The 15719-nt window shown below is 41.5% G+C and overlaps 1 protein-coding gene across 1 annotated transcript in view; it reads left to right on the forward strand.

Moving 5' to 3' along the window:
• LOC121291547 (pumilio homolog 1-like) overlaps positions 1-15719 on the forward strand; it is a 97013-nt gene that overhangs the window by 25119 nt on the left and 56175 nt on the right. Inside the window, 1 exon segment of the mRNA XM_041212901.1 lies at positions 8302-8370. Within this exon segment, the coding sequence (XP_041068835.1) occupies positions 8302-8370 (69 nt within the window).

Consider the following 15719-nt stretch of genomic DNA (forward strand, 5'->3'; position numbering starts at 1 on the left):
TTGTGAATATATTTGGTCCAAAAACTGTAGTGACATCCAAGGCCACAGTGCGGAAGTTGATTGCTCTCTCCTGCTTAGCTAGAGCCTGCAAGTTACTCATGCATAGACATGCCCAAAATCAGAATGTTCTGATTCATTTGGTGGATCACATGAAAATACGACAGAAACAGTTCTATCTGTGTATGGCATAGTTGCCATTACTCCTTTGCCTGCAAAGCTACAGCATTCTGAAAAGTGGAAAGGAATATTTTTTATTCATTCACAGGATGTGGGTTTCACTGGCTGGGCCAGCATTTATTGCCCATCCCTCGTTGCTCTTGAGAAGGTGATGGCGAGCTGTCTTCTGGAACCGCTGCAGTCCGTGTGGTGTAGGTACACCCACAGTGCTGTTAGGAAAGGAGGTCCAGGATTTTGACCCAGTGACAATGAACATGGACAAAAGAGCTGAGCTCCCAAGGTGGAGGTGAGAGCGACTGCCCTTGACATCAAGGCCACATTTGACCGAGTGCGGCATTAAGTAGCCCTCTCAAAACTGGAGTCAATGGAAACAGGAGGAAAACTCTCCTCAGGTTGGAGTCATACGTAACACAAAGGAAGACGATTGGAGGTCAGTCATTTCAGCTCCAGGACGATATATTTCCAAGTCAGGGTGGTGAGTGATTTGGAGGGGAAATTCCAGGTGGTGGTGTTTCCATCTATCTGCTGCCCTTGTCCTTCTAGATGGTAATGGTCATGGGTTTGGAAGGTGCTATTGTCTAAGGAGCCTTGGTGAATTCCTGCAGTGCATCTTGTAGATGGTACACAGTGCTGTTACTAAGCATCAGTGGTGGAGGGAGTGAATGTTTGTGGATGTGGTGCCAATCAAGCGGGCTACTTTGTCTGGATGGTGTCAAGCTTGAGTGTTGTGGGAGCTGCACTCATCCAGGCAAGTGGGGGGTATACCATCACACTCCTGACTTGTGCCTTGTAGATGGTGGACAGGCTTTGGGGAGTCAGGAGGTGAGTTACTCGTCGCACGATTTCTAGCCTCTGATCTGCTGTTGTAGCCACAGTATTTTTATGGCTAGTCCAGTTCAGTTTCTGGTCAATGATAACTCCCAGGATGTTGACATTGGGGGATTCATTGATGGTAATGCCATTGAACATCAAGGGCAATGGTTAGATTCTCTCATGTTGGAGATGGTCATTGCCTGGCGCGAATGTTACATGCCACTTGTCAGCCCAAGCCTGGATATTGTCCAGGTCTTGCTGTGTTTGGACGTGGACTGCTTTAGTATCTGAGGAGTCGCAAATGGTGCTGAACATTATGCAATCATCAGCAAACATCCCACTTCTTATGATGGAAGGAAGGTCATTGATGAAGCAGCTGAAGATGGTTGGGCAGAGGACACTACCCTGAGGAACTCCTGCAATGATGTCCTGGAGCTGAAATGACTGACCTCCAATCGTCTTCCTTTGTGTTACGTATGACTCCAACCTGAGGAGAGTTTTCCCCCCGTTTCCATTGACTCCAGTTTTGAGAGGGCTACTTAATGCTGCACTCGGTCAAATGTGGCCTTGATGTCAAGGGCAGTCACTGTCACCTCCACCTTGGGAGCTCATGTCTTTTATCCATATTTGAACCAAGGCTGTAATGAGGTCAGTAGCTGAGTGGCCCTGGTGGAACTCAAATAAGATGTCAGTGAAGAGGTTATTGCTGAGCAAGTGCCATGACATCTCATGTATTCAGACTTAAAATTGTCTTTTTCTAAATCCACGTAGGAACTGAGTTTTTTTTTCTGTGCTATAGATTTGGAACCATAGAATGTGGCATAAAATGGAGTGTCTGCAATTTAAAGTAGCTAATGAGAAGAGTTTGGATGCTTTTGAGATATCAGAAAATATCTTGTGTTTAAGGATGCTAATTTGCAGCCTGGGTTCTGGTGGTAGCTCATATCACCTCTTGGGGACCGCATACTGCTCCTCAGCTTAGTCATATTCACTCAGCTATGTCTGCTGCCACCCCTCCCCCACCTATCCCAATGAAAACAATCATGCAGCCAGCTAGTTTTTTCAAATAATATTTGGCTGCAAGTTACAAAAAATACAATATTCCAAAATTTTTAATGCACTGTTTAAAATTTGAGAGGGCTGTTGATACAAATATTTTTTCTTTAAATGATATCACCCTGTATTAATACAGAAGAAATTATATTTGCATTTCACCCAGTCTACCTAATGGCTGCCTGTGGTCAGCAGATTTTTGATTAAATCTAGTGAGCTTCCAACTTTTTTGATGCCACTTATTTTAGTGCATTTATGTTTTGTCAGAGTATTCGTGACTTTCATGGAAACGTCAATGGTATTACAGAATTTGAGTTCCAAAACATGATGTAACAAAACTTTTTTTTTATGTTAATCACTGTCAATGTTAATTGTCGGCCTTGATCTGTATTTTTGTGCGTATCTTGTCACATTGTTCCTCTTGCCAAAATTGAAAGAGGGACCCAGCTCTCCCAAGCTTGATGTATTAAAAAATAAAACCAGAAAATGCTGGAATGGTCAGGCAACATTTGTGGCAAGGGAAAGTTTGTTTCAGCTTGGTGACCACCTTCTGTCAGAACATTAGCGATAGAACAGCTTTGAAGCATATACAGAGCCAGGGGTAAGGGAGGAAATGAACAAAAGGGAGAGGTTTTTGATAAGGTGGAGGGGCAGGAGTGATTAAGTGACAAAAGTGATGATGGTGAAAGGAGGTGATAATGGGAGAAATATAGAAATAAAAGATGAGTCCTGAGGAATAGCAGCAGGGGGAGGGAGGGAAGCTTAGCAAACCTGGCAGCAGAGAAGGCTCCTGGGAATGAGGTAAGAGAAAGGCAGTTAGACCTAAGAATTAAGGTACACCACACTCCTATCCCACCCCCAATGAACTGGATAGGGCATTTCTAGCCCCCAGCACCAGCCCACAGCTCCTGCATTTCTAGTGTCTTTGGTGCAGCCATTTTCCATTATCAGCACCAGCTGTCTGAGTTAAAATGGTGGTTTTAAGAATATGCGAAAATGGAGTGGGAGTAGGCCACGCAGCCCATTGAGCTGACCTAACCATTCAGTAAAATCGCGGCTGACCTCCCACCTCTAATCCATTTTCCCGACGTATCTCCAGATTCTTGATTCTCTGATTGCCTGAAAATCTATCGATCTCTGCCTTGAACATAGTCATTGACTGAGCATCCGCTATTCCCTGGAAAAAAGAATTCCAATGATTCACAATCCTCTGAGTGAAGACATTTCTCCTCATCTCAGTCCTAAATGGCTGTCCCCTTATCCTGAAACTACCCTACGAGGGCATACGAGCTCTGTGTCAACCCTGCCAAGTCCTCTTAAAAAAAAATGTTGTGTTTCAGTGAGATCACCTCTTATTCTTCTAAGCTCCAGAGGACATATGCCCATTCCATTTGTCTCTGATAGGACAGTGCTCCTTTTCCAGAAATCAGTCTAGTGACTCTTTGTTGCACTCCCTCCTAAGGTAAGTATGTCCTTCCTTGGATAAGGAAACCAAAACTGCACACTATTCTCACTAAAGCCCTGCACAATTGCAGCAAGACTTCCTTACTCTTATACTCTAACCCCCTTGCAATAAAGGCCAACATACCATTGGTCTTCCTAATTGTTTGTTGTACCTGCATGTTAACTTTCCCTGATTTGTGTATTTGGGCTCCCAAAACCCCTCTGACTGCTAATGTTTGCTCGCCTCACTTTCTAAAATTATCCTGGTTTTCCATTTGTTCTACCGAAGTGGATAATTTCATACTTCCCCCAGATTGTAGTCCATTTCCCACCTTACTCCCCAATCACATAACAGGTCTGTATTCAAATAGTCGTTTGATAATATAGAACTTGAGTATTGCTGAAAAAAGACATGTCGAAGCTTTTCGTCTTGCACTCATCAGGACACTACACAAGGCGACACTACCAATCAGCGTGTCCAGAGTTTTCACTCGCTCACTTCTTGAATTGCCCATCTCACTCTCGACCTTACATGGCTCCTATAACACTCTAGGAACAGCAGCTTAACTGTTTCTGGGCACTTTACAAGCTTAACACGAGAATAATGTGAAGGGGTTGGGGGTGATATATTGGCATGGACTGAGGATTGGTCTCTTCTCATACATTGTAAATTGTTGTTTTTCCCTTACATTGGCATTGTGTAGTGTCCTGGTGAGTGCAAGATGAAAAGATTCAACGTGTCTTCTTTTTTCAGCAATACTCAAGGCCTGTATCCCTTTGCAGCATCTTTGTGTCCTCGCAGCCTGCTTTCCTACCGAACTTGGTATCATCAGCATATTACATATATTACATTCGGCACTCTCATCTATGTCATTGATATAAGTTGTAAGCAGCTGAGGCACAAGCATTGATCTCCAGCATTCTATATGTTACAACCTGCCATCCTGAAAATGAACCATTTGTCCCTACTCTCTGCTTTGTGTCTGGTAACCAATCCTCAGTCCATGCCGATATATCACCCCCAACCCCTTCACATTATACTCAGTGTTGAAGTTGTAAAGTGCCCCAGAAACAGTTGAGCTGCTGTTCCTAGGGCGTTATAGGAACCATTTAAGAGACTAAGGTCGAGAGTGTGATGGACAATTCAAGAAGTGAGCGAGTGAAAACTCTGGACACACTTTGCAGACTGAAGGGAGATGATCAGCAAAGCAATTACCCAAACTGTGATAAAAGCAAAATACTGCGGATGCTGGAAACCTGAAACAAAAACAGAAAATGCTGGAAAAACTCAGCAGGTCTAACAGCCTCTGTGGAGAAAGAAAAACAAAGTTAATGCTTTGAGTCTGTATGGCTCTGAAGAAGGGCCCTGATGAAGAGTCATACGGACTGGAAATATCAACTATATTCCTCTCCACAGATGCTGTCAGAACTGCTGAGTTTTTCCAGGCATTTCTGTTTTTCTTCCAAAAGTAATGATTTAAAAAAAAAAATGGAATATGGTTGTTTGGGCATTGGTTGCTCTCCAATACCTTGTGCAAGAATTCATTCTGCACATCAGTCAGTGAGTGTTGGCAGACTAAAACAGAATTACCTGGAAAAACTCAGCAGGTCTGGCAGCATCGGTGGAGAAGAAAAGAGTTGACGTTTCGAGTCTTCATGACCCTTCGACCGAAGGGTCATGAGGACTCGAAACGTCAACTCTCTTCTTCTCCGCCGATGCTGCCAGACCTGCTGAGTTTTTCCAGGTAATTCTGTTTTTATTTTGGATTTCCAGCACCCGCAGTTTTTTTGTTTTTATCTGTGTTGGCAGACTGCTCAGTAATGGGGTAACATCGCATTGATCAGTCTTCACTCAAGCATTCGCATGTGTAGCCATGATCAATTTTCCCATCCCTAATTTAAGTTTATTGAGACTAAATTGTATGCATTATACCATGCATGGCTATGATTAACCAGCTCAGGACAAACTGGGGATCAAACCTAGAATCTTCTAGCTCATGCCACTCAGTCACCAGGTAAACTCATTGAGGGCCTTTGATCGACCAGCAGTTATTCCTGTACTTGGGCTGACCATCACAAGATTGAAAATGTGTAGAAAATGGAAAGATGATGTGACTACAGTCAGGAACAATGGAGAAAAATGGGTGTTTCAAGGATAGAATTAGGGGAGACAGAACCATAGAACTTGATACTAATGGTGCGCAGCGCGACAGAGCAGCTTTCATTTGAAGAGAAAGAACTTGCATTTATATAATAACCCTCTTGAATGACCTCAGGACAGCCAAAGGCAGACTACAGCCTTGTAAATTCAGTTACAGAGAAACGTGGCACACTATTTGTGTTCAATAAAGTCCAACATACTGCAGCAAGATTAGTGATGGAATTGAAATAAACAACCAATTTATTTAACACGTTTAATGGATAAGATATCCGAAAATGTTTTATAGAGTGTGAAAATCCAAATAAAGTGATGAGCTGTAATGGGAGAGGTGGTACTTAATTTAAAAGGAAGATTAAGTCAACATATTTTCAGCCCTTCACCTCTCCTGAATTATTTCTTAATTTTAATCAAATTCCTTTTCTACAATAGAATTTGTAGTTTCAGTACCGACTCTCCAGATCAAAGAAAAGAAATGTTTTCAGGTTGAATTTTTTTTTTTGGAAAAACCTCGAACCTCCCCAATTTTTTGGCACCATTACAGCACCTGGCTTTTTCATCTGTTTATGCTTTGTTATGGGCATTCATTATAACACCCTTCGTGGACTTGCAGGCAGTGCTTGGCTCTGTAAGTGGGTTGCATTTATTTCCATCTGTTGAATTCTGAGTACTGTGCGCCAGTATAAAAAAGATATCCTTTTCTGCTGTATTCTGATTACATGTTACACCTGCTCCTAATGCATGGGTTTTCTATTATCATCTACTACGCAGGCCTTTCATTTCATGCTTTTCTTCTTGAATAGCTTACCTTACATGTAAGTTGAAGCTGCCTTTGATTCAAGAGCGTAGGAATAGCCAGGGATGAGAAGATGCCATTTGACTCAATCAAACTCATTTCTCTAGACGTCTGACATACAGTTAAATTTCATTTCTGGACGAGGAATCAGAAATATAATTTATTGTTTCTATTAAGAACCTGATCACAGATAAAATACATGTTGTGCTAATCTGTTCAGAAGCCACATTCCAAACTGTCTCAGCTTAGCGGTAGAAGTGTATTGGTGATGCTATTCCTGTGATATGCAATGTGGGGGTAATCGCAATACTTTAGTTATCAGCTATGGCTGTGATTAATTTTCTTTTTTATTTATTCATTCATGGGATGTGGGCATCACTGGTTAGGCCAGTATTTACTGCCCATCCCTAATTGCCCTTGTTCAGAAAGCATTTAAAAGTCAACCGCATTGCCGTGGGTCTGGAGTCACATGTTGGCCAGACCAGGTAAGGACGGCAGATTTCCATCCCCAAAGGATATTAGTGAACCAGATGGGTTTTTACAACCATCAACAATGGATTTTTGTGGTTACCATCAGACTTTTAATTCCAGATTTTTTATTGAATAAAAATTTCACCATTGCCATGATGGGATTCTAATCCCGGGTCCCAGAGTAATTACCCCGGGTGTCTGGAATATTAGTCCAGTGACAATACCACTATGTCACTGCCACTCCAGAAACTTAAACATAATCTAGGCGGACACTCCATTGCAGTACTGAGAAGATATTCACTACCGAAGGTGCTGTCTTTCATATCAGCCATTAAAATGAGGCCCTTTCTGCCTTCTCAGGTAGATGCATAAGATTTTACGGCACTATTTTGAAGAAGGGGAGTCGGTTTCCCCTGCTGTCCTGAGCAGCACTTAAAGCATAATCTGGTTAACCATTGCTATTTGTGGAACCTTGATTGGCTGCCACGTTTCCTACATTACAAAAGTAATTGCACTCCAAAGCTACTTCATTGGCTATGAAGAACTTTCAGTTGTCCTGAAATCATGAAAAGGATTTTATAAATGCAAGTTGTTCCTTTTACTTTATGTGTGCACACAGTTAGTAAATGAATATCAGCCTTGTCTGTTTTACACTCATCAAGCAGCTGAAATACAAATTGTTCTTATTCCTTTGGTTATATTTTCATAGTTTTAACCATAAACTCTTTGAGGCGTGACTTTAAGGTGGCACAATTGCGGGGAAAACAAATTTTAAATGGCAATTGCATGTCCGACAATGTTAGATGAAACCAAATAAGTCATTTCTGCCTTGGTGCATTTATCAATTCTTATACATTTTCTGAGTTTGCAACTCCATAATAAGAAAAACACGCTTGATTTGTGTTGCTGACTTTCTAGTTTTGGGAATGGATCTGTGGAGGCACCAAACAGACCAGATATCTCTCTTGGAATGAGCAGCAAATTAGAAATACAGGTTGTAGCATGACTGCACTCATTAGCTCAGAGTGACAGCGACCTGGCAATGGATTGGCTGTCTGCCTCCAGCTGCAGGGCACAGATGCCTGTGGGGAGCAAGTTTTTGCCCAAATGTCCAGTTGTGACTTTTGGACTGTCTGAAATCCTTCCCGACTGGTTCATGATGCTGAAGTAGTTAGTCTTCAGTGGAAGAGTGCCTTTTTCTAGTGAATTTAGATAACTTTGAATCGCCAGTTTGAATGTCCCTATTATAGTCCAGCAGCCGCACTGCTTTAAAATTAGGGTGCCAATCGATTTTTTTTTTTTTGGAAGAGTTGCCCTTCAAAAATTCCTTATGTTTTAAGTCTGTGTTTTGCCTTGATTCCCTTCAGTATGTGGTTTTATTTTTCTTCAGGTACGGTCAATGGATGAGCTGAACCATGACTTTCAAGCACTGGCATTAGAAGGACGGAGTATGGGAGAGGTGAGTTGGTGCTGAAAATGGGCACTGGGGGGAGGTTGGAAACGGTGGCATATTGTGTGCGTATATATTTACTGAGGTTTTTGGCTTTGCAATACATGCTGCTCCTGATTCTCAGCCCAGAAAAAGTACTGTCCCACAGAAAGGTCATTAACAGCAATTTTCTTATTGATCTTGAACTCCTCAGTAAGTTAGTAACATGGATCAGTTGTATTTTGTGACTTTATTACATTCTTTGATTTTTCTGCTGCTACTGTATTGGCTATTTTGCTGTGAAATTGATTTCTCTCAATTTTTATGGTGAAAATGTTTTTTTCTTAGCCAACTGAAAGAACTGGCATACTTTTGTCTTCTGACACGAGCTGTTGAAGTTTTAATACAACTTAACTGCCCCTGATGCCAGTGGCTCAGAAGTAACATGAAATGCTGTCAGTTTTTTTTTGGAAAAAATGTGACTTAAAATAATTAGCTTGTTGGAACTTCTCAGTGGTTAATTTGGTGCAAGTATCATCAGGTGTGGTACTGAATCATACAGATAAGAGAGGCCTGTGTCCATGTGCTGAACTGGCTAATTGTGGTAGTAGGGAAACTACCTGGGCTGATGAGTGGGAAAAATGTATCAACTGAGCTGCCTTATTCCTGTTAGCTATTCTTTGACTCCTACTAGAAAGTTTCATATGCCCTATTTCTCAACTGCGTGCTACTCCTCAGCAGCAGCATCCAAAAAGACAGTGTCAAGTTGACACCCGGCTTTACTGTACAAACTACCACTCTCAACCCCTCAGCTGTCTCTGATTTGTCATGCACATTGTCCAATGTCCAGTATCAGATGAGCAAAAATTTCTTCTGGTTACATGTTGGGAAGACTGAAGCCACTGCCTTTGGTCCCTGCTGCAAACTCCATTCCTGAAAGCACCAACTCCATCCCTCTTCCTGGCCAGTGTCGGCAGCTGAAACATACTGTTCACAAAAGCAAAATGCTGCAGATGCTGGAAACCTGAAATATAAACAAAGTGCTGGATATACTCAGCAGGTCTGATAGCATCTAGAAGAGAGACAGAATTAACAACTCAGGTTGAACATTAACTCTGTTTTTCTCCGCATAGACGCTGCAAGACCTGCTAAGTATTTCCAGCATCTTTTGTTTTAACTTCAGACTGTTCACAACCTTGATCCTATTTGAACGTGAGCTGAGACCCAAACCCATGTCCTTACCATCTCCAAGACCACCTACTTCCACCACTGTTAAGAGCACTGCGCCTCACTCTTTGGCTGCTGAAACCCTCATTCAAGCTTTTTTTTAAACATACAAATTCAATTTTTCCAATTCTCTCCTTGCCAGCATTTCATGTAGTATCCTTCGTAAGCTTGAGCTTATTCAAATCTGTTCTGCCTGTATCCTAACTTGCACCAAGTCACATTCAACCATTGCGCCTATGTTAGCTGACCTAGCCTGGCTCCTGGTCTGGCAATCTCTTGATTTTAAAATTCTTATCCTTGTTTATAAATTCATCTCCACCCCCATGGCTTCACTCCTCCTCCAGCCCTACAAGCCTCCAAGGTCTCTGAGCTCCTCCAATTTTGGCCCCTTGCGCTCCCCTGATTTTCTTCGCTTTGTGCCTTTTGCTACTTTGGCCCTCGCCTTTGGAATTCCTTCGCTGAACCTCTCAGACTCTCCAGGCCATTCACATCCTTAAGACGCTTTTTGAAACTTGCCTCTTTTGGTCAAGCTATTGGTCATCTGGCTTGATGTAAAAGTTTGTTAGATAGCACTCCTTGGGCCAATTTATTTGTTGAAGGCGCTTATATAAATACAAGTTTTTGTGTGCAGGATTTGGGGGAGAACCAGTTTGAACTCAGCAAAGATGCCTTCCTCTGTCATATGATATGCACACTCCTATTTCCTGCACAGATCAAAAAAAGAGTTATTTTAGAGATTAGTTACTAATTTTGGAATTTTCGATCTATTGTAGCATACAACAGCCACTAACCCTGTGGAAACAGAGAAGATGGCTGTTACACTGTGGGTTGGATGGGGGTATGGGGAAGGTGGAAAACTCTCTATGGTGGAATGTTACAGCACAGTGGCAAGCCATTAGGGGTCCACCAAGTCCTATCAGGTTTTTTAAGCAGTTGTAAGGTTTTATTGCTGTGGAGATGAATTTTAGTATGCACTATACGTTTGTGCCACTAGCTTGTTTCTGTGCCCTTTTATCTCCTGATCAGTTAGAATTGGACTGAAATTTAATGGCCAGTATTTTCAATAGTGACAACACTTTGGGAGCTCTTCAGCTGATTACAGGATTGGCAATGTAAGTAAAGTAACTCGGTTATCCTGGTCTTTCTAATGAGGGGACAGGTTTTTCATAATGGTCTGCTGTTGCTGCACAGTTGACCCAGTCATTTGGCACTTACTGGGACAGATGTATTCCCTAAAGCCTAGAGCAGTCCTGGTTTAAGTTATTTTAATTCTTAGTGCAACATCGTTTTAATTCCCAGATGGAATCTGCGCTTGCGCTTTATCCGAGGAACATTATTGCCCCTTCACAAAATGTTATTGTGTCTAATTCCAAAGTTTCCACAACCTTGCAAGTTGTGTTTCCACATTGAGCTGATGAGGCCAAATAGTTAAAATTTTCAGATGTGCATATAGACGATTGTACTGTAGAAATCAATTGTCGTGCCACAGGAAATATTTTAAAAGTGTGCAGAAATGTTTTGAGAAAACTGTAGACTGGATTGTTGTGTAATTTTTAAGGCCAGTGTAGTTATCTGTGACTTGTTTTCTGCCATTGTGGTGGTGGTCTGAATTTTTAATGGGAGCAACATTGAGTGTGGTGTTTTTGGATGTCAGTAACCTTGAGGCCCGGAGGTAAAGTCTCATGCTTTTTGCCGACTTCATTTCTCTGCCTGCTTTTCATATAAGTATCCTTAAGTGCCACATCACTTTTCATTGAACTCCCCCACCCCAACCTTCCTTTTTTTTAACTCTGCATTTGTTCAAAGCTTTAAGCCAGTTGTCCAATTTCAGTTAGATAATTCTTCAAAAGTGTACTTCCCAGTTTTAATTACGTGAAAGAATTGAACTAAGGCATCTTGATTATTGAGGCTTCAGTTATTCAGTATTATTCAGACATTTATGGAAGAAGTGCCTAGGACACCTGTGTTTTGAAAGGATTATTCAGAAGCAGGCAATGGTCTCAAGCTGCAGCAGCTCGCTGTCCATTTTAAATACAAATTGTGAATCTTTTAGACATTCATGCATTTACAGCGCGCACACTGTTCTGACGTGGCTAATTCAGCTGCCTGATTTCATATTTTTTAAATCTTGAGGTTTGTCTTTCTGTTAAATCTATTTTTCATAACCTGGCAACAGACCTGTGTAACCAGTTTTAACCTGTGTTTATCCGCCTACCTTCAGAAGAGTGAGTTTCCAATTGTCAATGGGCTCCCAGAATTCAAATTAAAATCCACATTGTTTCAGTAACTAATACTCCTAACGTTTGAGTCAGGAGGTTGAGGGTTCTACTTCCACTTCAAGACCTGAGCATGCAGTCTAGGCCTACACTTCAGTCCGGGACTGTTACATTACCCGAAGTGCCATCTTTCAGGTGCAACATTTAACTTATTCAGGTGGAAGTGAATGAACAAGGTGAGGGCCGTACAAGGGGGTTGCTTAATGTCCTGGCCAACACCCCCTCAACTAACACCACTAAAATGAATTGACTGGCCCCTCCTCTTGTTGCTTTTTGTACAGCCATACTGTGGTAATTAGCCTACCTAACAATTTGAATACAATTCAAAAATAGGCTCATTAACTGTGAAGTGCTTAGTCATATCCAAGAACATGAAAGGCGCTGTGCAGTAAATGCCAGTTTTTGTACAAAAAGAACAATAATATAAAACAGCTTCAACTATTTAGATGGTGTCCGCTTTCTCTTAAACTTTTAAATCAGTTCCACATAAGTGTAGGAGGTCCTAGCATTTGTTAACACCCAATTTGACATCGCAGTGAATTCACATTGCCAAACTAGAGCAGAGTCTCACACCAGTGCAGTGGATCCCTTTACATTGCTGTGGGTGAAGTCAGTCCTTGTAGTGTAACTACACCCTAAAGCTGAGGTAAATTAATTCTCCTTTATTAAGAATATAAGAAATGGGAGCAGGAATTGGCCATGTAGCCCCTTGAGCCTGCTTTGCCATTCAGTCGATTATGACTGATCATCTACCTCAGCTCTTCTACCTTCCTGCCCTATTCTGATATCTCTTGATTCCCTTAGTGTCCAAAAATATATCAATCTCAATCTTGAATATACTTCTCCAATGGGCATCTGCAGCCATTGTGGGTAGAAAATTTCAACGATTCACAACCCTTTGGAGTGAAGAAATTTCTCTTGGCAGCCCTGAGCTAGGGAAGGGAACATTTTTGGGTGCTCCTATTTCCAAGCAGCCCGCAATGATTCCTGCTGTATGTATGTAGTTAGCTCAGTCTGGTAGCTTGCTTTCACTCACTGTTCACGTGGAATATGATTATTCGAGGGAGAGTACCACTACTTCCAGTACCCATGGGACTGTACCAAAGCAAAACCAGCCACCTGCAGAAGAGGAGGTATGATTAGTTAAGCTCAAAACTAAAGGGGAATTTTATTCATATCTGGTGCAGAATATAATTGAAACTTCTTGATTTGTGGTGATGTTAGGGAGGGAATTTCACTGTTAAAGCATCTCCCACAGACAATGTTCTGAACAGGCATCAAGAAATTTCTGGTGGCTGCACCTATTTCTGATGGCTTTGTGTCACTGAGATATGCTGTTTGGAGTCGGTTTGTTTTGTGAGGAACATAAATTGTTTATATAAATCAAAACACCATAATTGTGCCCCGTAGTTGAATTACTGCCGTTGCCCAAGATTAAGTCAATGAGGTGACCAGTGATATCATCAGCATCAAAAGAAGTGGTTTCTCAGGGCCATTTGGATGCATACTGACATGAATGGTTTGTCCGTTGTCCATTGAAGAAGGCAGCCTGCCCCTGCTGCTATAGGGAGGCACTCTTCTCCAGTGTTCAGGCCAATAAAACATCTTAATACTTTCTTGGTTGCTAGTCTGTAGGAACTTGGCTTTGTTCATCACAACTGAAAACACCTGAGTTTGCATGTCTGGTAATTATGGCATTTATCTGCAATATAGATATGGTGGTGAAGGGTGCTTTTACAGCTCTGCAGTGTCGATTTACTAAGATATCCATTGCCGCTGGGAAAAATTCAGAAATCATTGAAAGGATGAGATGAGTGATTATTCTGTGCGATGTGTTGTCGGAGGCTGGGGGTGGGATTTTGGAGGGAAGAGCCATATTGAGCAAATGCCTTGTACTTTTTCTTCAGTCACCCAATTTTTGAATTATTTCATAGAATGTTAGCACTTCAAAAACACTCAATTAATGACCAAGTTTGAATGTTCTGACCTTGTTGATAAACAGTGGAAAGTTTACACACTTGCTAAATTGCAGAAAGGCTCCATTTGGAACAACATTTCTTCTTTTAAACCTTGACTGGTAGCTGTTTGTGGTAACCAGTGCCAGCGGTGTACAAACATATATGAAGCCTTTTATTCTTAAGCATTCAATCAGGAACTTTTGGAATTTTAAGTGAAGCATGGCAAAAAAAAATTAGATGTAAGATGCTTGGGGAGCATATTCTCTGGCAAGGTGCATAAATCAGTTTAAGGAGTGTAATATGCACAAAATCTTCAACAGGTTTAAATTCGCACTATATACCTGGTCTCTGCATAGCCTTAAGCAACATAAAATATGATTTTTCTTAAAATGCATTTGAGTCAGAACCCGGCAGAGTGTTTTTTTTAAAAAGCGACAGTCTATGTCACTACAAGATAATGTTATCTCTGATCTCAAACATGCGATTCTTAGGTGCACTCTGGGTTCCAGCTCTCTCAGATGTCATATGAAGCAATACGTTAATCAACTATTTAGGTCATTGACGTGTACAGTAGGAATTGTAACAGTCGCTAGTTATGCTTGAACTTTGAGCTGATTGCAGTCTCTATGTAATCAACTGGACACAACATTGTTAATCTTTGGTCAGCAATATTTGAATTTTACTTTTTTGTTTCGTAAACTGAAGATTAAAATATGACCACCATTTGTTTCTTTTAAAAATCAGCAATCACCAGCAACTGGGTGAAGTGTTGCTGAAAGGCGCTTTAAAATTTTTGTTCAGGGGGACAAGTGAGATAGTGTGTGGTCACAGCAGAGTTTTGGAAAGATTTCAGTATTAAATGACAAAAGCAGTATAGATTGTGTTCTCTTCCATATTTAATCATTGCCCACAATAAGCAAGAATTGCTATCTGTTTTGGGAAGGGGAGGAGTTCACCAAGAGCCACTGGCCCTTTAAGAAATTTCTGTTCTTGTGCATTCGTACACTGGAGAATGGCATAAGATTGACAAAAACCTCAGGGATTCCCACTCCTCCTGGTCTGCCTTCTGCTTGCCCATATGCTATGTTTAAATGGCTTTCTGTCTGCCCAGCACCAGTTATCCATGTACCCAGGAAAGTTATTAAAATTATTGGAGTATTGCAGCTGCTCAGTCTCTCAATTTCCCATTGTCAGCAGCCGTTCTTTTCTGATGACACTGATTGAGGAAGGCTAAATTCAAGTGTGTGTACTTTTGTTGCAATTGTCTCTGCTCCATGTCTCGAAGACACATTGACTGCTGCAGGCTATTGTTCCTCGGCGCACATATCCCTGCGCATATCCCGCCTGTATCGCACCGAGTGTCCATTCTCCAATTCTCCATTAGTGAACCTAGAGAATGATGGGTCCTTATGCTCATTGAACATTTGTGTGCGTTTTTCAGTAGAGTGCTCTTGTTAGTGGATGATTTTTTTCTTTACCCCCACCCCCTCTCCAGAGGAGAAATGCTATATCATATGGTGTCTAAGTTCAACAAACCCAACACTGATTGGGATTTGAACCTGGGACCTTTTCACCTGTGGCTTTTTTTTACCAGTTGCTAGTCTTCTATTAGTTGGAAATTAGTCTGTAATATCTTTGTTTTTCCTTTTAAGATCTTTGATGAGCTGGGCCAGTGGAAAATTGTGGCTGCCGTTTTTTATTAAATTGCAGGCCGTAAACATGCCAATTTGTAAAATTAAATTGGCTCATTGCCTGTACCAGCTGTAGCTCCAAGTCAATATTGTTGTTTCATTCAGGTATCAGATTCTACTATGCACTGCACTGGGCATTCCTGACCTTACGATAATTGTCCCCGATCAGTGACTCCTGCCTGTGGTAAGAAGCCAAGTGTCGGCTGCCAAAGAGATGCTCAGGTGGG

Source organism: Carcharodon carcharias, chromosome 19 (genome assembly GCF_017639515.1).
Source record: "Carcharodon carcharias isolate sCarCar2 chromosome 19, sCarCar2.pri, whole genome shotgun sequence".
NCBI lineage: Eukaryota > Metazoa > Chordata > Chondrichthyes > Lamniformes > Lamnidae > Carcharodon > Carcharodon carcharias.